General features: G+C 49.1%; 1 protein-coding gene across 1 annotated transcript in view; it reads right to left on the bottom strand.

Annotated features, from left to right (window-relative positions):
- Positions 1–4,119: 4,119 nt before the first annotated feature.
- BCAS1 (brain enriched myelin associated protein 1) overlaps positions 4,120–25,363 on the bottom strand; it is a gene marked incomplete at both ends in the record, with an annotated part of 90,742 nt that continues 69,498 nt past the window's right edge. The window contains 3 exons of the mRNA XM_080716487.1: positions 4,120–4,338; positions 11,332–11,424; positions 11,517–11,595. Of these exons, the coding sequence (XP_080572613.1) occupies positions 4,120–4,338; positions 11,332–11,424; positions 11,517–11,595 (391 nt within the window). The remainder of the gene's footprint in view (positions 4,339–11,331; positions 11,425–11,516; positions 11,596–25,363) is intronic.

The raw sequence follows: 25,363 nt of genomic DNA, 5'->3' as shown, positions 1-25,363 counted from the left end.
AAGCTGGACACCACGTTGGCTCCGACCAGGCAGAAGTCCGCTCCTTCCAGCAGGCTGTGCTGGCCCCTGCGTGAGCTCCCGGCTCCCAGCATGGCGGGCAGGAGGAGGAGAAGGGGAAGCAGGAAGGCCTTGAGGTTTACTTTTAGAAGGCGAGAGAAACAGTCAAGACCTTGACTCCCTGACAGACCCGAGGCCGCCTCTCCATCTTGCACTACAGTATGAGTTTCTGACGCTGCTGTAACAAATAGCCCCAGAGTAACAAGGGGTTGAACACAGTACAAGCTCACTGTCTTAGAGCTCTGCTGGTCCGAAGTCCAGAGCCAATTTCACTGGGCTGAAAAGGAGGTGTGGCCAGGCCTGGCCGCTTTCTGAAGGGGCCAAGGAAGTGCTGGCTCCTTACCTTTTCCAGCTGCAGGGGCCACCTGCATCCCCGGGCTCCTGGATGCTTCCTCCACTTCTCTCTGTGCCTTTGGTTTACCCTTCCATCTGGCTCTCTGGCTCCTTCTTCCATGTTTTTTTTTTTTTTTTTTTTTGTGTGTGTGTGTGTGTGTGTACTATTGGAGATTAAACCCAGAGGCACTATACCTCTGAGGTACGTTACCAGCTCTTTTTATTTTTTTGTTTTGAAACAGGTTCTTGCTAGGTTGCTGAGAGCCCCTTTATGTTTCTGAGGCTGACCTCAAACCTGTAATCTTTCTGTCTCAGCCTCCCCAGTGCTAGGATTAAAAGCATGTGCCACCACTGGCCCTCTTCCACTTTTATTTCTTCTTTTTTTTTTTTTTTTTGCAATACTGGGGATGGAGCTGAGGGGCATTTTACCTCCGAGCTACACCTCCAGCTCTATTTATTATTATTATTCATTTTGAAACAGGATCTCAATGAGTTGCAAAGGGCTTTACTAAGTAGCTAAGGCTGTCCTCAAACCTGGATCCTCTTGTCTCAGCCTCCCAAATGCTAAGATTACAAGCATGCACCACCATGCCTGGCTCTTCTTCTACTTTTAAAAACCTTTGGAATTATAATGGGCCCACGTGGGTCATCCAGGCTAAACTCTTCAAGTCAGCTGATGACTAATCTTGGCTGTTAAACAGTAAGCTGGATAGCCGGACATGGTGGCGCACGCTTGTAATCCCCGCACTTGGGAGGCAGAGACAGGAGGATCGTGCAGGTTCGAAGCCAGCCACATGCTGGCTTAAGAGACCCTGTTTCCAAATAAAAAATATTAAAAAGTACGCCTGGGAGTATAGCCCAGAGGTAGAAGAGCTTCCAGGAACCCCAGTACCACCAATAAAAAATATTAAAAAGTACGCCTGGGAGTATAGCCCAGAGGTAGAAGAGCTTCCAGGAACCCCAGTACCACCAAAAAAAAAAAAAAAAAAAAAAAAAAAAAAAAGTAGTAAGCTGGGTGTGGTAGTGCACACCTGTAAACTCAATACTTGGGAAGCTGAGACAGGAGGATTCCAGTTTCAAGGCCAACCTCAGCAAATTAGTAAGACCTTCTGCAACTTAGTGAGACCTTGAATCAAAATAAGAGAATAAAATAAGACTGGGGTTGTGGCTCAGAGGTGGAATGGCCCTGGGTTCCATCCGCAGCGCCACAAAGTGGAAAGAATGTGGGAGTCGTGTTGGGGCTGCAGCTCGGAGGTAGAGTGCTCCCCTAACAGGTGCAAAGAAGGCCCTGGGTTTAATTCCTAGCCAACAAAACAAATCAAATCAAAACAAAACGACGCAGGGGCGAATCTCGCTGGCCGCCTTGCCCGCACACACTGCCTGGCTATTTTGATCCCCACGGGTGGTTGACCACATGTGTGTCGCATGCAGCTGCTCACAGCTGGACGTCACCATTCTCACCACATTTGTCCCGGCCTTGGGGGGTGTTCACTCAATAGTTTTCTTTAAATCAATTTATTATTTATGCAATGAATCGGCAGTTATGCCCCTCTAGTGAGTGGGAGATAGAAAGAAACGGAAAGTAAACCACATTGACTGTTAAAAGTAGTAAGCCGGGTGTGTAGTGCATCTCAATATTTGGGAGGCTGAGATAGGAGAATCGCAGGTTCGAGGACAGCCTCAGTAAGTTAGCAAGACCCTCTGTAAGTTACCTAGACCCTGTTTCAAAAACCAAAAAGAAAAGAAGCCGGGCGTGGTGGCGCACGCTTGTCATCCCAGTGTTTGGGAGGCTGAGACAGGAGGATGTATACATATAATCCCAAGTGCGGGGATTATCAGCGAGCACCACCACGCCCGGCTTGACATTCTCTGTTTTGAGGATGCTTAGCTCGGAGAAGGGAAGTGGTTTTGCTGGTCACAGCCCCTGCCGGGAGAGGAACCCTGGAGGCTGCTCTGTGCTGCGGCTGCAGGGGCCGAGAGCCTCCGAGGCCTCCCCTGGGGACCGGCGGGCAGGGTATTCCCGGGTGCTCAGTCCAAGCCAGAGAGTCTGGGGAGCTCTTTGTCTGTCTTAACTTATCTCCTCTGAATCACAGACACGTGAGGGCGGTCTCAGTATTACTGTTTCCATTTTGTAAATGAGATGTGAACTGCGCGTGGTGACAGACCCCTGTAATCTCAGTACTTGGGAGGCAGAGACAGGAGGATCACGGTTCGTGGCTAGCCTCAGCTACTTACGGAGGCCCTCTGCAGCTTAGTGAGACTCTGTTTCAAAATAAAGAATAAGCTGGGCTTAGTGGCGCACGCTTGTAATCCCCGCACTCGGGGGGCTGAGACAGGAGGATCGCACAGGTTCGAAGCCAGCCTCAGCTACTTAGTGAGGCTCTCAGCACTCTGTTTCCAAATAAAATATAGAATAGGTTTGGGAGTATAGCCCGGAGGTAGAAAGCCCCTGAGTTCCACCCCCAGTACCACAAAAAAAAAAAAAAAAAAGAAGAAGAAGAAAAGAAAAAAGAAAGTAAGTAAACATAACCCGGGCGTGGTGGCACACACGTGTAATCCCAGCATTCGGGAGGCTGAGACAGGAGGATTGCAAGTTCACGGTCAGCCTTGGCTACTTAGTGAGACCCTGTTTCAAAATAAAGAATAAAAAAATGGGCTGGGGGTGTAGCTGGGAGGTAGAATGCTCCATCCCCAGTACCGCACATACACACATGAAAAGAAAGTTAAAATAAAGTAGGGCTGGGGTCTAGCTCGGCGGTAGAATGCCCCTGAGTTCCGCCCCCAGTACCGCTGAGGCGGAAGAACTCCAGGGAGGGTTTTCTCCCCTGGAGTCCGATGGAGTCAACGGACCTGATAGGGCGGCCTCCCATCGCTCACAGACAGGGGCCCGCTAGGTTGCTGAGAGCCTCACCACTTGCTGAGGCTGCCCTCGAACCCGCGATCCTCCAGTCTCAGCCTCTCAAGTATAGGGATTACAGGTGTGTGACACAGTGCCCAGCCATATATATATATATGTGTGTGTGTGTATATGTATATATATGGTTCATGCATATATATGGTTCATATATATACATATATATGGCTCATAATTTAAATATATAGAAATAACTTTAAATTCTTAATTAAATTTTAAATCCATAATGTAAATACATATAAATATTTAAATATATGTAAAATATATATATTTGAATCATGAAACAAGATGTTTCTAAATCGCTGAGGCTGTCCTCTAGCCTGCCATGTCCAGACTGGACCTGGCGGGGCATGCCTGCAGTACTAGTACTTGGGAGGCTGAGACAGGAGGACCACAGGTTCAAGGTCAGCTTCAGAGTGAGCCCCTGGGCAGTTTAAATGAAATACAAACGTGTTGGGGATGTCGCTCAGCCTCCCAAGGATGACAGGTGGGTTGGGGACAATGTCTCGGGTGCACTGTCTGCTGCTGTGGGGGCTGCCTTTCGGCCATGAGCAGGGAAGGGGCTCCGCTCATGGGGAGGCGGGGACCCAGCAGCTCCCTCTTCTTCCACAATGCCGGGACCTTCTCTGCTTACGCCATTCATGACGCGCTGTGGGTCATAGAAGGAGGGAGAAGGGCAGAGCCGGGTGACGCAGACACCTGTCACTCCAGGGACAAACTGCTTAGCTTGGAGGCTGCGCCCGCCCGCGGGGTGGAGAGGACCTGGCGAGGAGGCTGCTGATCTCCGTGGGCAGGGACAGGAAGCGGCGTCTTCTCTAGAGGCCTGTGGGCTTGCCCTTGCCCGGGGCTCTGGGTGGCAGCGCTCTGTCTGGTGCAGCCGGATCTGGCACCGAGTTGGCAGGAGTGCAGGTGTCGCAGTCACGGCGGCCCGGCTTCTGGCCTTCAGCAGCCGTGGGCCGGGGCCCTAGCACGGCCATCCAAACCGAGTGCCCCTCAGCCAGTGCCGCCCCGCCGCTCAGTCTCGGTTTCCTCATCTATAAAACAGGGAGAAGAACGGTCCCTGTGGGGCGCGGTGGTGCGCACCTGTCACCCAGTCCTTGGCAGGCTGAGACAGGAGGATCGCAGGTTCGAGGCCAGCCTCAGCAATTTAGTGAGTGCTGCTTTAAAATTAATAAAATAAAAGCCGGGCGTGGTGGCGCACGCTTATCATCCCAGTGCTTGGGAGGCTGAGACAGGAGGATCACAGGTTCAAAGCCAGCCTCAGCTACTTAGGCACTCCGTGACTTAGTGAGACTTTGTCTCAAAATAAAGAATAAAAAATAGGGCTGAGGGTGGAGATCAGAGGTGGAATGCCCCTGGGTTCAATCTCCTGTACCGCCAAAAAAAAAAAAAAAAAAAAAGAATGAAATAAATAAAATAAAATAGGGCTGGGGTTGGCTCTGAGGTAGAACGCCCCTGGGTTCCATTCTCAGTATTGCACGCGCACGCACACACACACACACACACACACACACACACACACAGAGTTTTCTGACTCACAGTTTTTTGGGAGGATTAAATTTAATGCTTATAAAGCTGGGCGTGGTAGCGCACGCTTGTAATCCCAGTACTTGGGAGGCTGAGACAGGAGGATGGCGCTGGTTCTGTCAGTCTCGGCTACTGAGTGAGGGTCTCAGCAACCTAGTGAGACCCTGTTTCCAAATAAAATATAAAATAGGTTTGGGAGTGTAGCCTGGGTGCAGAAAGCCCCTGGGTTCCATCCCCAGTACCACACACACACACACACACACACACACACACACACAATAATGTTTATAAAATACTTCGTACAGTGCCTAATATCAATTTTAATAATCATTTTATTTTATTTACTCTGTGTGTGTGTGTGTGTGTGTGTGTGTGTGTGTGTGTGTGCATGCTAGTTACTGGGGATTGAACCCAGGGGCGTTCTCTGCGCTACACTGGCAGGTCAGTTTTATTTATTTTTTATTTTATTTATTTATTTTTTGCGGATCTAGGGATGGAATCCAGGGGCATTTGACCTCTGAGCTATACCCCCTGCCCTATTTTTTATTCTTTATTTTGAAACAGGGTCTCACTAAGTTGCGGAGGGCTTATTATTAATAATAATAATTATTATTATTATTCTTTTGAGAGCCTCACTAAGTTGCTGAGGCTGTCCTTGAGCGCAGGTGCTCCCGTCTCAGCCTCCCAAGTACTGGGATCACAGGCAGGCGCACCCACGGCTGGCTTTTGACTGTCTCTCTGGTTGTTTCTGTTGCCGTGTGGCTTGGGAAGTGGTGTCTTCTAGGCACATTTCCCAGTTTCCATTTGCATGTAACTTTGTATTTCTGCCACATCTGTTGCCGCCTGTATGATTACTAATTTAATATATACGAATGGACTCCCCAAAATTTAAACGCAGCACAGGAAACACAGAGCAAGACCCATGCAATAATGGCTTTGGGTGGGCTCATACGTGGCACACAGTCGCTTGCGTTAAGGACAGATATTATCATAATAGCTGTCCACGGACACGGGGTGATTGTCTGTGTTGGAATCTAAGTAGCTGTGGCTGCCCACGAACCTGTGATCTTCCTGTCTCAGCCTCCCAAGTACTGGGATGAGAGGTGTGTGTCAACACCCTCAGTTTCATCTGTTCTCTTTTTTGTGTGTGATGGAACCCAGGGGCATTCTACCTCCGAGCTACACTCACAGCCCTATTTTTTATTCTTTATTTTGAAACAGAGTCTCACTGAGTTGCAAAGGGCCTAAGTAGCTGAGGCTGTCCGCGAAGCACGCACGATCCTGTCTCAGCCTCCGGAATGCTGGGATGACAGGCGTGTGCCGCCACGCCCGGCCCTCATCTCTTCTTTTGAGAAGTGTCCCTTGCAATGCTGGGGATGTGGCTGGGTAGAAGCGAGTCTCTTACAGCAGTCTCAGTCTCTCAGGTGAATGAGGTCACAGCTTTAACGAACATGTCTCTGTACAGTGTCTCCCCTGTCCAGGAATTTTATGCATAACGTCAAGGGCTTTTTTTTTTTTGCTTGTTAAATAACTTGGGCCTTGACAGATTACAAGGAAGTGGTTTCTCAGAGCTGAGAGTTCAAAGCTGATTATAAGGAGCGGTGGAAATTCCCCTTCCTTGCCCAAAATAACTGGAACCGAAGCCTGACAGAAGGAGCTTTGTCTGGGCTTGAAGCGATATCCTTTCCAAGTGCATTTTGTATGGAAAATCTTAACCAATATATGGTACTGGTTCTCACTGACAGGGTAGAAGAAGGTTAGTCATTCTGCGCTCCAGAACTAAAAGGGCCATTGTTAGTCACGAGTCACAGAGGGCTGGAATTTAAGGCTGAGGGGACGGCAGCACTGAGCTTACCTGACTTCTTCCTGCCCCCGTCCCACTTGATTTCTTTGGTATCGCAAGAATCTAATCCCGGAAATAGATGTGCTCGCCATTTATTTGATTATCTTTGGCGCAAGCCTGTTCATGGCAAATCTTTCCCTGGATACTCCGGAGCAAGTTGGGAAAAAATCAGAGAAAGAGATGCTTCTAGCCGACCAAGGTTCAGAGGAGCTGCCTCCAGGACGTCTGTGGGCTCCAGCTCCACAGCAGGCTTCAATCCTAGGCCCTGGGCTGGGTCAGGAGTTTCACAATTTCACAGAGAGAGAGAGAGAGAGAGAGAGAGAGAGAGAGAGAGAGAGAGAGAGAGAGAGAGAGAGAGAGAGGAGAAAGCGAGCTAATTTTTTTTTTTTTTTGGTGGTACTGGGGTTCCTGGAAGCCGTTCTACCTCCGGGCTACACTCCCAGACCTATTTTTACATTTTTATTTGGAAATAGGGTCTCCTAAGCCAGCACACGTGGCTGGCTTCGAACCTGCGCGATCCTCCTGTCTCTGCCTCCCAAGCACGGGGATTACAAGCGTGCGCCACCACGCCCAGCCCGAGCAAGCTAATTATGAAGGAAAAGCTCTGGGAAAAGATTTGGTTTGGAGGAAAATCCTGATATTTAGGTCATACTCCTCCTCCTCCTCCTCCTCCTCCTCCTCCTCCTCCTCCTCCTCCTCCTCCTCCTCCTTCTTCCAGGTCTGGGGATGGAACCCAGGGGCATTTGACCTCTGAACTACACCCCCTGCCCTACTTTTTATTCTTTATTTTGAAACAGGGTCTCACTGAGTCGCGGAGGGCCTCACTAAGTAGCCGAGGCTGTCCGCAAACCGCGATCCTCAGGTCTCAGCCTCCCGAATGCTGTTTAGGAGATAGTCTGAGAGGGGTTTGAGTACGCACCAAGTGCTGCGTGAGCGCGTGCAGGTAAGACTTTGAGTCTTACTCTGATGTATGATTACATCACACCGATAAAAGTACAGAACATGTCATTCTAATTACTGTAGACTTCAAGGAAAGACTGGGTAAGATCACAAAGTGTTTCATTCTCAGTTTTATCTGTTTTGTTTTTGTTTTTTTGGTACTGGGGATTGGCATGCGATCTCCAAGCCCCCTTTTTAAGCCCCCTTTTAAATTTTTTGGTTATGAAACACGGTAGGTTGATGACAGTCTTTGCTAAACTGCTGAGATTTCTCAAACATGCGATCCTCCGGTCTCAGCCTCCCAAGTACTGAGATTATAGGTGAGCCATCACGCCGGGCTTCACTCTTGTTTTTCTTTTTGTTTTTTGGGGGGGTACCAAGGATGGAACCCAAGGGCATTCTACCTCTAAGCTATACCCCCAGCCATATTTTTTTATTCCTTATTTTGAAACAGGGCTTCACTTCACTGTTTTAAAACAATTTCATTTACTCTCTAAAGAAAATTTATGGAAGAGAATAAAAGTGAGAAGCATCAATAAACTGCTTTGTGTGTGTGTGTCGGGTTTTGTTTGTTTGTTTGGTGGTACTGAGGTTCCTGGAAACCCTTATACCTCCGGGTTACACTCCCAGATCTATTTTATACTTTTTTATTTGGAAACAGGGTCTCTTAAGCCAGTGCAGCTGGCTTCGAATCTGCGCGATCCTCCTGTCTCCGCCTCCCAAGTGCGGGGATTACAAGCGTGCGCCACCACGCCCGGCTGTGTGTGTGTGTGTGTGTGTGTGTGTGTGTGTTAATTTTTTTTTTTTTTTTGTGGTGGTACTGGGGATGGAACCCAGAGGCTTTCTACCTCCGGGCTATACTCCCAGACCTTTTTTATATTTTATTTGGAAACAGGGTCTCACTAAGTTGCTGAGAGCCTCACTAAGTAGCTGAGGCTGGCGTCGAACCCATGAGATCCTCCTGTCTCAGCCTCCCAAGCGCGGGGATTACAAGTGTGCGCCACCATGCTCGCTGTGTGTGTTTTTAAAGTGTCAAGAAATCCTCGTCAGCCATGGGTGGTGGCGCAGGCTCCTAATCCCAGCATTCCTGAGACAGGAGGATCGCAATTTGTGGACAGCCTCAGCTATTTAGTGAGGCCCTCTGCAACTCAGTGAGACCCTGTTTCAAGATAAAGAATAAAAAAAAAAAAATAGGGCTGGGGTGTAGATTGGAGGTAGACTGCCCCTGGGTTCCATCCCCAGTTTGGCAGGGGCTCGGCGTTAGGAGGGTGAAAGGAGCTGGACTGCCTGATTTGTGCCCCGATTTTATGGTGTGCGTGCACCTTTTGTACTGAAGGAAAGTATGCATGCGTTTATGAATGGATGCGTGCACGCGTGAGTGGATGTGTGCATGGTGCGTGCGTGCATGCGTGCATCCGTGGATGCGCGAGTGTGTGCGTGTGCGCATGCGCCTCACCAGCAGTGAAGCTCCTATGGGCCTGAAGCCGCAGGTGCTCGCTTGGGCATTCCTGGCCAAAGCCGGCCAGGAGGCGACAGAGAACAGCAGAGTCAAGAAGAGGAAGCTGGGCGTGGTGGCGCACCCTTGTAATCCCCGCGCTTGGGAGGCTGAGACAGGACTGCACAGGTTCGAAGCCAGCCTCAGCTACTAATGAGATTCTCAGCAACTTAGTGAGACCCTGTTTCCAAATAAAGTATAAAATGGGTCTGGGAGTATAGCCTGGAGGTAGAAAGCCCCTGGGTTCCACTCCCAGTACCACCAAAAAAAAAAAAAAAAAAAAAAAAGAAAAAAAAGAGGAGCAGGTCGCGGTCGGATGGACCTACATGCCCGCGGGACCCAGCCAAGCCGAGGGGCAGTGAATGTGGAGGCTGCTTTAGTTGGAGGAAGAGACACCTTCTTCTTTATTCTCTGTTGTTCTGATCCTGGGGGTTGGACTCTACCTCTAAGGTACACACCTGCTCTTTTCTTTTTTCTTTTTCTTTTTTTTTGGTGGTACTGGGGATGGAAGCCAGGGGCTTTCTACCTCCGGGCTACACTCCCAGCCCTATTTTCTACTTTATTTGGAAACAGGGTCTCACTAAGTTGCTGAGAGCCTCACTAAGTAGCCGAGGCTGGCTTCGAACCTGTGCGATCCTCCTGTCTCCGCCTCCCAGGTTCTGGGAGTACAGGCTGGTGTCACTGCACCCGGCGCCTTTGTGTTCTTAAGCCAGATGGAGTTATGTGGCTGTCCCTTGTTACTAGAGTGATTCTGGCTACTTTATCTAAGACACAGGCTCCAACAGGACACGACGGGATGGTTATGCAACCCGCTTGCACGACTCCCTTTGCATCTCTAGACAGCATGGGCCGGCCCCCGGCCACACACTGTTCTGTGAATGACTTGGCATGAAACATTCTCTGTGCGAGAACAAGTTGAGGGTTCCTGCCTCTGATGGCGAAACCAGCGCTCGCTCCCTCCGTGGGCGGACACCTGGTTCTACCTGGGCTGCAGGATTCCAGGGCGGCCGGGGCGCGTGCCAGAGCGTTTCGGAGAGGCTCATTCAGGACAGCGTGTGTTCACCCTGAACCCAAAATGTGGGTGAGCGGCCATCAGGAAGCGGGAAAGAACTATTGGCCAACTGGTGTCCCAGGGGTGAAAATCACTGTTAAAGCCAGGCGTGCTATGCCTATAATCCCAGTATTTGGGAGGCTGAGACAGGAGAATCGCAGTTCGCGGCCAGCCTCAGCTACTTGGTGAGGCCCTTTGCAACTCAGTGAGACCCTGTTTCAAAATAAAGAATAAAAAATAGGGCTGTAGGGCTGAGGGTGTAGCTCAGAGATAGAATGCCTCTTGGTTTACTCCCAGTACCGCAAAAAGGAAAAAAAGTCGGATTATTAACTAAAAGAAACATTTTCTTATACATTTGGGGTCCAAATCAAAAGGCGGGAGCAAGGGCCGTGGGGTCGACCTCCAGGAAGATGGGTGCGAGAGACAGGCGCCGGCTCAGGGCCACGCAGGGGTTGGCGGAGGCCGGGCCACACCTGCGCCACCAGACTCCTGGTATCTCCAGAAATACCGACAAAGAGTTGCCAAAACAGAGGTGCCCCCAACAAAGGCATATTTTCAAAGTTTATATTGAACATGATAAGAGCCGGAGCTCACACATGTACATACAAGTCACCGTGTGTTGCAATGGCGTGCTGAATTCAGGGCTGTTAGATTTATTAAGCATCTGACTAAAGCCTGAGCCCTAGGTTGCCCGGCTCTGCAGGGGACCCGAGGGTTAACTCTCCACTTCTGTGGCCCTGTGGATGAGTCACCTCTTTGGAGATGACGTCCGTCCGAAGGCCAATGCGGGACCTTGGCTAATGTGCCCTGCGCACCTCACTACCAGCCCCCTTTGTACATTACATGATAATCTGGGTGCACTGGCACACACCTGTCATCCCAATACATGGGAGGCTGAGAGAGGAGGATCGTGGGTTCGAGGCCAGCCTCAGCAACTTAGCAAGGCCCTCAGCAACTTATGAGACCCTGTTTCCAAATAAAGTATAAAATTGGCCTGGGAGGATAGCCTGGAGGTAGAAAAGCCCCTGGTTCCACCCCCAGTACAAGCAAAACAAAACAAAACAAAACAAAAAAAACAAAAACAAAAAAACATGACTAGATGGAGGCTTGTGTGTTGCTCCTCCTTTGGTATGAAAGAGAAAGTGTGACAGAAAGACCCGTCACGAACTCACGGGGACCCAAGAGGATCCAGCGCCCGCTTCCCGGTCTCCCTCATCCCGCGGTGTGACTCTGGGGACACTGTCTGCCCTCTCTGGTTTCCCCATCTGTTAAAAGGCAAGCCTTGGGTGAGGGCCTTGCAAGTGTCTTCTAAAACTCTGTCCAGGTCCCAGGGAAAGAGAGGAAAGCCCCGCCCTACCCTGCTCGGACCCCGCGGGAGGCGGCCATTCTCTGCACGGCCGGTGGCCGCGGGTGTGCTGAGAATAGCAGCGCTGTCACTGTCGTATCAGAGAAGAGGAGCAGCAGAGGCCTCGCGGCCGTTGATCTCCCGTTCGTTTTATTGTTTTGTTTGTTTTTTGTGGTAGTGGAAATTGAACCCAGGAGCTTCCTACCCTGGAACTGCATCCCTACCTGGTTGTATTATTTATTATTATTATTATTATTATTATTATTATTATTATTATTATTAGTGGTACTGGGGTTCCTGGAAACCCTGCTACCCTCCGGGCTACCCTCCCAGACCCATTTTTATATTTTTATTTGGAAACAGGGTCTCTTAAGCCAGCGCGGCTGGCTTGGAACCTGCGCCATCCTCCTGTCTCCGCCTCCCAAGCGCGGGGATGACAAGCGTGCCCACCGCGCCCGGCTATTTTTTTTTTTTAATTTTTAAGCAGGGTCTCATTAGGATGCTGAGAGTCCTGCTACTTGCCGAGGCTGTCCTCGAATCTGCAGTCCTTCACTTTCAGCCTCCCAGAGACTGGGATTACGGGCGGGCACCACCGCACCCAGCTGCACATCACATAGTCTTAAACAAAGGGAAGGTTTTCCTCCAGAAGCCAAATTTGGGTGCTCTAAACTGAGCACAGAGTCATGACGAGGTAGGAAAGAGAAACTCTTAAGTCTCTGTATTCAAATAACCACGGGATAAATCCAATAAAAATAATCCAAACAGATTGTAAATCGGAAACCTTAAATATCCGTGTTCTATTGTGGGTGAAATTCCAATAGAGACCATGGGTTTTGCCCTAAGCCAAGATCCCAACTCACAGCTCTAGTCAAAAACCGCACGAACCCGGGACCCTGCCGTCCCGCATCCCGAGTGCTCACGCGCCCTTCCCACTTGCTTTCCGCAAGACACTGATGGAGGCTGTGCCTTGGCGCGGGCGGAGGACGCAGCGGGCAGGAGCATCCCATGGCAGGAGCATCCCATGGCAGGAGCATCCCATGGCAGGAGCATCCCATGGCAGGAGCATCCCATGGCAGGAGCATCCCATGGCAGGAGCATCCCATGGCAGGAGCATCCCATGGCAGGATCTGATGGATGCAGGAACAGAGTCAAACACAGGAGCGGGAGAAGAGATCCGGGGCGCGGCATCTCCCCTCTGGCCAGCGGTGGCTGGGGTCCCGCTACCTCCTGGGTCCCCAACCTCTCCACTTATCAGGGGTGTGAGGAGCGCTGTCATTTCTGGGCAGCATGGGGCGATACCTCGGGAGCGCTCAGCACGGCCTGGCCAGCAGCCGAGGCCCAGCCTGTAATCAGCACGGCGCTGGCTCATACTGACGGAGCCTCTGCCGAGCAGGCCCTCAGCACCCGCTCTGCTCTTCCTCCCTTTCACCACCACTCCGGGCGGGCACTCTGACGGGCGAGGCCTGTGGCCTCCTCGTGAGTCACCACGGTGACTAATTCAGTCCCCCGGCAGCACCCCGGAGGTTGAGGTGACCCAGGCACTTAGCCGGCGTGTCAGCAGGGACCGGCGCCAGCTGCTGAGTGGCCAGGTTTTTCCAGAGGCGGAAAATGAATGTCCCAGAGGATGGAAGCGCATCTGTCACCCGGCACGACCGAGGGATCCTTTACGCGTGGTGCCAGACGCCGGCGCGAATCTGGGTTTGGTTCTGACAAACCAAACCTCGCTAGGTAGCTGAGGCTGGCCTTGAACCTGCGATCCTCCTGTCTCAGCCTCCCAAGTACTGGGATTCCCACCATTCTCGACTGATTAGGTTATATATTTTTGGGGGTAGGTGGGTGTTCTTTTTTGGAGGGAAGGCTCATCCCCTTTTTGCCTTCCTTTAATTAGAAGGAATCACTTGTTGAGAAATCCTGTGCTGACCGTGTGCCCAGCTCGGTGTCGAGCCCCTGGCCTCCCACCCACTTCTCACCAGGAGGCAGGATGCACTCCTACGGGTACTTTCCGAATCTCTAGGCAATCCTAGGTAACTAGCCCTGTGTCTCTCTGTCCTCTGTCTTTCTACTTTCTTTCTACTCTCCTCTGCATCTGTCTGTCATTTCTATTTGTCCTTCTATCTACCTACCCAGGCATCTATTTTTCCATCTATCCATGTATTTCTCTACCCATATCTATCTATCTATCTATCTATCTATCTATCTATCTATCTATCCATCCATCCATCCATCATCTCTATTCATCCACTTATCGATGTATCTATTCACCCACACATCTATGCGTCTAATCAATCTATTCATGTATCTACCCCTCCATCTATTTATCTATCTGATCAATCTATCCATCCTTCAACCCATCTATCTATCTATCTATCTATCTATCTATCTATCTATCTATCTATCGCAGTACTGGGGATGGAACCCAGGGGCATTCTACCTCTGAGTGACACTCCCAGGCCTGTTTTTTATTCTTTATTTTGAAACAGAGTCTCACTGAGTTGCAGAGGGCCTCGCTAACTAGCTGAGGCTGTCTGTGAACCGCGATCCTCCTGTCTCAGCCTCCCGAGTGCTGGGATTACAAGTGTGTGCATCTATCTATCTATCTATCTATCTATCTGTGTGTAACTGTTTATGTAATCAGCCTATCTCTCCATGCGTTTATTAATCCGTGTATATATGTTTGTAATTATGTATGTATCTATCCATCCATGCATCTTTCTATCCATGTATCTATCCATCCATTTGCCCGCCACCTATCTATCTGTCTGTCCATCTATCCACCATCCATGCACCATCCATGTCTGTCTAGCTGCTCTGTCTCTCATCCCTGCCTGAGCTTCCCCAGGCCTGATGTTAGAATTTCTGCCAGGTGACCTTGTGACTTACCTTTCCACTGAGGACGTGCGAGGTAGTGCTAGGAGATGGTATTACGGCTCAGGCATAATTCAGTGCTGCCCCAGGCGTGTGCATGCGTGTGTGTGTGCGTGTGCGTGTAGGTGTGTTCTCCCCAGTCCCCGGTGTCTCCGAGAGCCCCACAGAGCTGTGTGGAGTGTGTGCTGTCAGGAGTCAGGAGTGGTGTAGACAGACACTGCATTGCAAAGCAGCGACTTAAGCGGAGAGAGGCCAGGGGGCACGGGGCCAGCCCCGTCCCCGGGAACGCGGTTCAGCAGCACCGCGTTCTCTCTGCCAAGCTTCCGTGCACAGAACGGACCCGAGGAGGGAGACAGCGCAGCAGTGACAGCTGTCCCCAAGCCCCGCCATGAGCCTTCAGGGCGACCCTGGGCGGCATTGAAGGTGCATCGCTACAGGAAGAGACAGCGAGGGGCTGCAGCTCCACAAGCCCCCCGCCATCCCTGAGGAACCCGTGGTCAGCACAGGGCTGCTTTCCCCAGGGTGCCTTGCGGCAGCACGGGGCACTTTCCATCCAAAGCCCCCTCCACACGTTTTCTGGGAATCTTAAGCTCAATGAACAAGTTAACATCCATTTGAAAAAGGAACCTTAAAAAAAAAAGCACCTCCTAAGTATGTTCAGCTTGTGTGTTTTACACAAGCCAAACAACTCAAACTTTTCACTGGGCCACGCACCTCCCTCGTGGATGCATAAAATAAAAAACTAACTCTGCTTAATAATGAACTCACAGCAGCCAGGAAAGACTGTCAAATCAGCGGGACTGCAGCCAGGGAGAGGGAAGATTCTGCAGAGACCACAGGGGAGATGGGTTGGGAGAGAGGGAGTGGAGATGGAGGAGGACCAGTCCTGGCACCACCGGACAAGTTGCACGGGTCCCGAGAGAGGCGGTCCACAGCCCCTGCAGGAGCCACCCTGTCCCAGGGGTGCCTCTGCCCCGTGCACCGAGGAGGCTCATGTCTCCCTAAGAGTTCTGCAAAATGGCGTGCCCCTTGCAGGGCGTGGTGGCGCACGCTTGAAATCCCAGCATTTGGGAGGCTGAGACGGGAGGATCGTGGTTCGTGGCCAGCCTCAGCTACTTAGGCCCTTTGCAACTCAGTGAGACCCTGCTTCAAAGTGAAGAATAAGAAATAGGGCTGGGGGGTGTAGCTCGGAGGTAGAATGCCCCTGGGTTTCATCCCCAGACCCTCAAAACAAACCACAGAAAAAAGGCGTGCCTCATGGCTGCGCCCGAGAGCACCGCCTCCCGCCACGCTTCATGGCTGCCCCCAACATCGTCTGTATCATCTGGCCCCTCAGAAGGCAGCTCGCACAGAAAATACCACTGGAAGACGGAAAAAGAGTCTGATTGTGCAAACTGTCCTTACAGAGAATCTTAACCACAGCTGCCCTCTGCTGGGGAGGCGCGGACACCGGTCCTGGCGCGACCGACAGAGCCTGCATCCCGCCTGCATCCCGCCTGCATCCCGCCTGCATCCCGCCTGCATCCCTTGGGGCGGGTGGGTGCTGGTCTGAGAGGTTTTAGATAAGGACAGATGGAAAATGAGTCTGAAAGTTCTGACAAGCACAACATTCGCTTTAGGAGAACTGACGCGCATTCACGGGTTTTTTTTTTTTTTTTACCCCCTTCTATTACCAAATTGTTGGCTAGGTGGGAGAGAATCAGAAAAAGGCGGGGATATCGCGAGACATTGTTTTTTCATCAGGATAAAAAATTTGGGGTTTCTGGAAGTCCTGGCAAAGATTTTAACTCAGAAGTAGAGACAGTAGCTGGTAACTGAATTATCCGGATTTTTTTTTTTTTTTTTTTTTTGCACTGAGTTTGAACCCAGGGGAGTTCTAACTCTGAGCCACACTACCAGCCCTATTTATTAATTTAATTTTTATTGGTTGGCAGTACTGGGGTTGGTGCCCAGGGGCATTCTACCTCCAAGCTACACTCTCAACCCTACTATTTATTCTTTATTTTGAAACAGAATCTCACTGACTTGCAAAGGGCCTAAGTAGCTGAGGCTGTCCTTGAACCATGATCCTCCTGTCTCAGCCTCCCAAATGCTGGGATTACAATTGTGCACCACCGTGTATGGCTCCTAGTTTATTTTTTATTTTGAACAGGGACTCACTAGGTTGCTGAGAGTCAAGTCTCGCTACATTGTCTAGGCTGTCCTCAAACCTGTGATCCTCCTGTCTCAGCCTCCCAAGTCCTGGGATTACGAGTGTGCACCACCACATCCAGCTCTAAGAGGCCCCTTTTACTGGGGGCTTTGCCAGCCACTTAAAAATGTCTAAAGCCAGGCGTGGCAGTGCACACTTGTAATCCCAGTTCTTGAGGGGCTGGGACAGGAGAATCACAAGTTTGGGGCTAGCCTCAGCTACTTCATGAGGCTTTCCACAGCTTAGTGGAAAATAAAGACTAAAATATAAAACCAGGGGTGTAGCTTAGAGATAGAATGCCCCTGGAGTTCAATCCTCAGTTCTGAAAAAAAAAAAAAAAAAAAAAAGAAAAGTCTTGAATTATCTGCTTGTGTTAACAGATTTGGCAACTTTGCTTCTGATGATAAATTCCTGGGTGATGTCATGAAGTGCCAAACATCCGAAGGGGCTGTGCCCAACGGGGAAAGACAGTGTGCTAGCAAATCATGGCGAAGTATCAGAAAGAAATGACAAGAAGCGACGCACCTGGGGAGATGGCTTCCCGCTCGAGCTCTGGGTTTAGCAACTGCACGGGAAGAGATAAGACGCAGGGGTCTGGTAAGAAGGAATCTTGGGGTTTCCAGGGAACAAGAGGCAGGAGGAAAGAACTGGGCGGAAAACATCCAGTCATCGCATATTTTCTGAGAGAGAGATCTCAGCCAAGGAGGCTCTTCAGGGACTCCCGTCCACCAGGAGGGGCTTTGGGGAGGGGCAGAGATTCAGCGGGCCCCGGGAAGAACTTGACTTCAGCTAGATGGTATTTGAATAATCTCCTCAAGAGAAAACACATAGAGAACACACTGTCACATTTAGCCTTGAAATTCTCATTTTGACTATGAGTAATATTCAGCCATGCCCGGAGATCAGGCCTACACTCACACAAAAACAAGTTAGGGAATTGAAGCCGTTATTCAGATAGCCCAGAGACAAAGCAGCTGCGTTTGTACGCTGTTAGTGATTTGTGTGGCTGGCTTGAATGTATTAAGGAGATTACAGAAAAATCCACAATGTTAGTGGAGAGGGGATGCATTTAGATTGGGCCATATGATGTGGGAAACCGAGGGTGCCCCTGCCCCTGAAAGGGACATCTTCCTCTCAGTCAAACTGGACACAAAAGTGTGGGGTTAAGTCAGACGTGGTGGCACACGCCTGTCATCCCAGTACTTGGGAGGCTGAGACAGGAGGATTGCAGGTTTGAGGACAACCTCAGCAAGTAGTGAGATTCTTATCAACTTAGAGAGACCCTTTTTCCAAATAAAAATAAAATAGGGTTGGGGATGTAGCTCAGAGGTAGAATGCCCCTAGGTTCAAATCCCAGTAACACACAAACACACACACACACACACACACACACACACACACACACACACACACACACACCTAAATGAAAAAGAAACGAGAGCTTGGGGTTAGATTTGGCAGACACCTCAGGTTTCCGGATTGACCTTTTTTGGGTTGGATTGCAATTGGGCCCCAAAGACAGAAAATGTAAAAACAGCACATTAAGAATTTTGAGAGAGACTAGGAAGAAAAGATGTTATTTATAGCTGTCCCTTAATTAATACCTTCTCGTGATTTTTAGTGGGCTGGGCAATGGGAGAAGCAGTTCTAAGTTTTTTTCCTTCTTCAGTTTTCAAAGTAGCTTTGAACAGAATACAGTTTATCTGTCCAGAGTGGAAACCTTGGCACGGTGTGGGTTGTGAGGCCAGACTTGCGGCTTTTCTCCCAGAGTTCTAGGTAAAAGTGTAGAAAGGACCCGCAGAAACCTGCAGTCCTGCAACTTCCCCACCTCCACCTTTAAGAAGACGTTTGGAGCCACGCCCACTGGCCTCTGACTTGTCATTGGTCAGAGACTTGTTAAACGGCCCGCCTACTTGCAAAGAAGCCTGGGAAGTGTACTTTTTAGGGCCCCCTCCACGTGAACCTATCAAGGTTTACTGAGGGAGCCCTTAGGTATATGACCGCGCCTCAGGAAGGAAGAAAGAGGGAGGGAGGGAGGGAACTCTTGTAATCTCAGTGCTTCAGAGGCTGAGATAAAAAAAATTCGGGTTCTAGGACAGCCTCAGCTACTTAGGCCTTCTGCAACTTAGTGAGACCTTGTTTCAAAGTAAAATGGGGTTGGGGGTATAGCTTGGAAGTAGACTGCCCCTGGATTTCTTCCCCAAGACCCCCCTCCCCAAAAATAAAGACTAAAAAAAAAAAAAAAAAAAAAAAAAAAAAAAACCACAACCCAATTACACTAAGAACCAACCAAATAAAATAGCTGAGTAGGCTTGCAATTCCAATACCTGGGAAGCCAGCCTCAGTAATTTAGTGAGGCTCTGTTTCAAACTACAAAATAAAAAAGAGAGCTGGGTGTGGTGGCACACACTTGTAATCCCAGTACTTGGGAGGCTGAGACAGGAGGATGGCAGGTTGGAAGCCAGCCTCAACAATTTAGCGAGGCCCTTCACAATTTAGTGAGACCCCGTTTCTAAATAAGAAATAAAATTGGGCTAGGAGTTTAGCTCAGAGGTAGAATGCCTCTGGGTTCAATCCCCAGTGCCATTAATAATAATAATAATAATAATAATAATAATAATAATATAGAACTGGGGTGTAGCTTAGAGATAGAATGCCCCTGGGTTCAATCTCTGTTACCAAAAGGGAGAAAAAAGTAGCCAACCACTTTGAAACAAAAACACAAACTAAACTTTCTACCTTGTTTTACAAAATGAATCCTAATTCTGTACCAGTATTGGGAATGGCCTAGGAAGATTCGAGAAAGCTATGATTATTAATATATTTCAAAAATTGGGTGAGGGGCAAATCTGTGCAAGGACTTGGTGTCTAAAAGCAGGCAACTATTCCAATGTAAATTAACATAGCTAAAAGTGATTAACAAGTCCACAGGAGAGGAGAACTAGGCCTTTCTCTATCTAAAGACAGATCTACATGATTGGATAAGCTAGCTAAGATGGCAGGAGGGGTCGACCTTCATGAAAGGAGACACCTCACCACACCTTCCTGGCGGAGGTACCTTACAGGGTAAGAGGAGGTACCTTACAGGGACGTTCACTACGTCAGAATTATGCAAACAAGATGGAGGTCATGGGTATAAAAAGTCCAGTCCCGTGTGATCCCTTTCATGTATTCATTCGAGTCACCCCTCCATGGCAGCCTGGTATGGAGCTGTACCTATCCTCTGTATTTCTATCTTTTAATAAACTTCTTTATATCTTCAGCAACTGTCCAAGCTATGCATATTTATTCTTAGCTCAGGACAACAACCGCGTTTTTTTTTTTTTTTTTTTCTGTTTTTGGTCGTTTGGGGTTTGGTTGTGGTTTGAGGGAAACTGTGTCTGGGACCTGAACAGGGGTCCCCGGGGACAGTTCCCCTACAACCATACCCTCCCAATCCGTAACAAATTCAATGTTTATTTGAGCAATTTGTATTTGTAACTAATTACCATGGAGCAAAATAACTATTATATATAATAATTAAATACGTACATCCAGGATAATAGTTAAATCCAGGGTAATGTGTGTGTGTGTGTGTGTGTGTGTGTGTGTGTGTATGTGTGTGTGTGTGCGCTTGTTCTCTAAGAGTGACTACATTCTTTTTGGTTTAATTTTTTTTTTTGGTAGCAATTACAGGGACTTAAAAGGTTTATGGTAAAAGTATTATTGATAATAGCATCATTAAAATTTTCTGGCTATTAAATTATACCTACACACAAATGAACAAATGAGTCAAGTATGTCAATAGGACTTGATTTCTTTATAAGATAAATCTCTCCAGGCTATATAATAGGCATCCAGAAACACTACCTGTCCACACTCTGCTCGTGGATTACCACCGCCCAGCATCATATCGTTTACAACTGTAACTGTGTGTGTGTGTTCCTAGGGATTGAAACCAGGGGCATTCAACCACTGAGCTACACCCCATTCCCTCTTAAAGTTGTATTTTTTTTCTCCCCGTATGGGTCTGAGGATGGAACCCAGAGGCATTCTACCTCCGAGCTATAACCCCTGCCCTAATTTTTATTCTTTATTTGAAACAGGGTCTCACTAAGTAACTGAGGCTGTCCGTGAACCCCGATCCTCCTGTCTCAGCCTCCGGAATGCTGGGATTACAAGCGTGAGCCACCGTGCCCGGCTTAAAGTTGTATGTATATATATATATATATATATTTTTTTTTTTTTTGGTATTTATTTTATTTTTCTGGTACTGGGGATTGAACCCAGGGACATTCTACCTTCAAGGTGCACCCCAGCTTTATATTTAATTTTTTTTCTTTTGTAGCCAAGAGATTTATTAGAGGGGCCGGTATGAATTTGGAAACTGTCCCCAGGGATCTTTGTGAGACCCCTGGGAATAATTTCCCAAAAACTCCCCAAAGAAACAAAAAACCCCCAGAAAAACAGGAAAAAGGAAAAGATAGAAATACAGCTCCATACCAGACTGGCATGGAGGGGTGACGCGAATGAGTGCACCCTTTCTACTTAGTTTGAAACGGTCTCTCTAGGTTGATGAGTCTTACTATTGCTTAGGCTGTCCTTGAACTTCCTGTCTCGGCCTCCCAGGTACCGGGATTACAGGCAAACGCCACCATCACGCCATCGCGCCCGGGGAGCGGCTTTCTTGCTGTATCTTGGGTACATATTTCTGGGGAGGAGGGGAGGCGTTTTCCAAATGACGAGCTGTGAGTTCCTGAGAATCCGAGTTGACTAGGGTACTCTTAGGACTCAAGAGTGTCCGTCACAGTTTCCTGAGCCTGACACGCGCTGTCTAGGGCAAGTCTAATTCCATTGGCGACTCGAGACGAGATTTATGGAGCCAAAGGGAAGCTCCCTGAATGGAGCGCGTCCACTTTGATTTAAGTGACTAGAACAACCGTGGGGTTTGAGTGGTGGTCAGATCCAGGTCTGGAGCAATTTCTTTGAGTCAGTTACTATTAGCGGTGGAAGCAAGAATGGAGGGGAAGAAAGGGCGGGGGGCAGAGGCTACGGTGGGGCCCGGGAGCCAGATCTCACAAGGTCCTGCGCGCACAGTAGCAGGTGGAGTCGTACCCTGTGGGATGCGGGTTGCACACGGATGCCCCAGGCTGGCTGGAAGGAGGCAGGAGGAAGGAGAGCCATCCTGGAAGACACCAAAGCCCAGACTCCCAAGGCCAGGGTCGCCACCCGGCTCCAGCTAAGGCTGCTGATCCAGTGCCTTCAGCCAATCAGATTTCCCAGGAAAAGTCTGAATCTTCATATGAGACCCTATTGGATCAGGTTGGACCAGATTTTATAACGCTGGGTCAAAAGCTGAACAGATATGACCATGGTTGGCAACGCTGCTCTTTGGGTAGCATGACGCTAGTTTCGCTCTGAGCAGTAGAGAGATGCGGTTCTTCTTCCTCAGCTGTCTCCTCTGACGGGAGGCTCTGTCTGGCAGCCCTGGCGAGGAAGATGTACAGTGGAGAAGAGGGTGTGTGGGCCGGCAGCGTGGATGTCAACTCATCCTAGGAAAGCCAGGCAGGATGCTCCTGGGACCGTCAGCACCGATTGGGTAAGAGATGGAATTTGGGCAGTGAAGATAGATTGAAGTCAGGGCAATTTCTCAAGTGGAAAAACAGAATTAGCATCTGATTGGATGGGCACAGGTTTTTTTTTTTTTTTTTTAATAAAGGAGAGCCGGTCATGGTGGTGCATGTTTGTAATTCTGGTATTTGGGAGGCTGAGACAGGAGGATCCTAGGTTGGAGGACCGCTTTAGCAAGTAGTAAGACTCTCATCAACCGAGTGAGACTTTGTTTCCAACTAAAAAATAAAACGGGGCTGAGGGTATAGCTTGAGGGTAGAATGCCCCTCAGTTCAACCCCCAGGACCCAGAAAAGAAGAATTTGAAGAAGAGAGTGATTTGTGTGAGACAGAGGTGCCCATCTCGGACCCTGGCAGCTGAATGTACCCTCAGGTGTGTTTTGATGACCACCTGGGATAAAAATTTCTTTTCATTTTTAACTCTTATGAAAATGTAAGTTTTCTACATTTAAATCCAAATTTGTAGCGTGTATTGAAAAAAAAAATCTGAGAGCATTAGGCATGGATCCCCAAAAGGAAGCAACAGCTGGAATTGTGAAAGGGGTTGGGCCTTTGACAGCCAGGGAGAGGTGTGGAGATGTTCTAGTATTCTTTTCTTTTTCTTTTTTTCCGGTACTGGGGACGGAACCCAGGGACATTCTACCTCCAAGCTACACCCCTGCCTGATTTTTTATTCTTTATTTTGAAACAGGGTCTCACTGAGTTGCAGAGGGCCTCACTAAGTAGCTGAGGCTGTCCGTGAACCACGATCCTCCTGCCTCAGCCTCCCGAATGCTGGGATAACAAGCGTGCATCGCCAGGCCCGGCTTCTCTAGTATTCTTTTACTGATCTGGTTTCTACAGGTATATGAGTCAGAGACTCCCCTCCCCCTGCAAAGAGAGCTGGTTGTACAAGCCATAAAAACAGATCCAGTTCTTCAGGACAAGAAAGGAGTTAGGAATTCCAAGACAAACCCACTTGGGGCAGATTAAGTTTGGGAAGATGGCCAAAGAGGTTTAGAGAAAATAATCTGGATAGGGCGTGGGGGTGCATGCTATCATCCCAGTACGTGGGAGGCTGAGACAGGAAGATTGCAGATTGGAGATCAGTCTCAGCAGTTTAGCGAGACCTCCAGCAACTTAGTGAGAACCTGTTTCAAAAACAACAACAACAACGATAAAACAGAAGTAGAGGTTTAGGTCAGAGGTAGAATGGCCCTGCTGGGTTCAGTCCCCAGTAACACATGCATGCGTGTGTGCATGTACACACACACACACACATGGAGGAGGAGGAGGAGGAGGAGGAGGAGGAGGATCTGGGAGGGAGGAAGAAGAATGAGAAGGAGAAGTAGAAGGAAAGATAGAACTGTTTCTGGTCCTCGAGGGCCCAGGGGCAGGAGGGTGGGAATGGGCGGTGTGTACATCTGAGCCTCCAGGTGGGGTCCGGGTGCAGGTGTCAACGCCTACTGATGTTTTAAGGACGAAGTGCACACTCAGGTGGCCTGCAGGAGCAATTCCCTGTATCTGCCCTGGAGAAGTGAGATTCCTATCTGAGTGCACAGAGAGGCAAAGGGGGCCCTTGGGTGCACCGCTCTTTGTCCCAGAAAAGAACTGGAAACTACCCAAGCGCTCCTCAGTAGAATTATAGGCGAGGAAACCATGGTGTTTGGGCAGCAGCGGCCTGGAGAGCAGGCAAGGCACCACGCGACCATACCCGGTACGCACTCCGCCCGCCCCCAGAGAAAGATGACACCTCCCACCCCGACACTCCCTCCTGTTGGGCATCCCTCCTGTCCAGTCCCTCCTGTTGGGGCAAGTTTCCAAGACTGGGAAGAATCGGTGCAAAGGAACTTAATTTACCTTTATCTTAAAATCATTAGTTATGGCTGGGTGTGGTGGTGCACAGCTGTAGTCCCTGTACTTGGGAGGCTGAGACAGGAGGATCCAGGTTAAAGGACAGCCTCAGCTACTTAGTGGGGCCCTCTACAACTGAGACCGTTTCAAAATAAAAGAATAAAATGGGGCTGCGGGTGCAGCTCAGAGGTTGAAGGTCCCTGGGTTCCATCTTGGTAATACACACACACACACACACACACACACACACACACACACACACACAGAGTCATTATTATTATTATTATTATTTAATTAATTTATTTATTTATTGGTGGTACTGGGGTTCCTGGAAGCCCTTCTACCTCCGGGCTACTCTCCCAGACCTATTTTTACATTTTTATTTGGAAACAGGGTCTCCTAAGTCAGCTGGCTTCGAACCTGCGCAATCCTCCTGTCTCTGCCTCCCAAGCATGGGGATTACAAGCGCGCGCCACCACGCCTGGCAATTATTATTATTATTATTTTTGGCAGGTCTGGGGATTGGGACTGAGGGACATTCGACCTCCGAGCTACACCCCCAGCCCTATTTTTTATTCTTTATTTTGAAACAGGGTCTCACTAAGTTGCAGAGGGCTTTACTAAGTTGAGGCTGTCCTCAACCGCAATCGTCAGGTCTCAGCCTCCCGAATGCTGGGATTACAAGCGTGCCCACCACATCTGGCCTTATCTCTTATTTTTGAAACAGGGTCTTGCTAAGTTGTTGATAGTTTCACTAAGTTGTTGCGGCTGTCCTCAAACCTGCAATCCTCCTGTCTTGGCCCCCCCAGTACTGGATTACAGGCATGCGCCACCACACCTAGCTACAAAAATCATTTTTTTCCCCTCAAGTTTTTCTTTTTTTTTAAACTAAAACACATGGGGAAATGCTGATAATACAGTGTTTAATTTAAACAGTCCCATGCTCCAAAAAACTGTTAGCAGGAGTCCAATTGTGCTAATAGTTTACATGCATAAAAAACAAGAAGGGAGAGAGCCGAGCACTCCCACTGATGCTCGCTGGGTGATTTTATTTTTTACGCATTTCTGTTGACACAACAATTTTCTATCAAAAACATGAGTGCTTTTGTAATCCCCCAAAGGAACTGTTATAAAAAAAAGCCAAAAAACAAAAAACAAACAGCAACCGCAGTTTGAAAATCCTTTCTGAGGGAAGACAGCCCGGAGAGGTTCCTTGTGGCCCGAGCCGCCGGGGCTTGGACTCGGGGGGCTTTTTACTTCCCCCTTTTACCCAAATATTCAATGCCAGGCTCCGCGCAGTTAAGAAGGCTCCGCAGTGATGCGCTTCCCCCCCGGCCGGGGACAAAGCCCGCAGCTCCCCC

The sequence above is a fragment of the Muscardinus avellanarius genome (assembly GCF_963383645.1).
Source record: "Muscardinus avellanarius genome assembly, chromosome: 19".
In the NCBI taxonomy this organism is placed as follows: Eukaryota; Metazoa; Chordata; class Mammalia; order Rodentia; family Gliridae; genus Muscardinus; species Muscardinus avellanarius.
The sequence above is the reverse complement of the archived record's forward strand: the minus strand, read 5'-3'. Positions and strand labels throughout refer to the sequence as shown.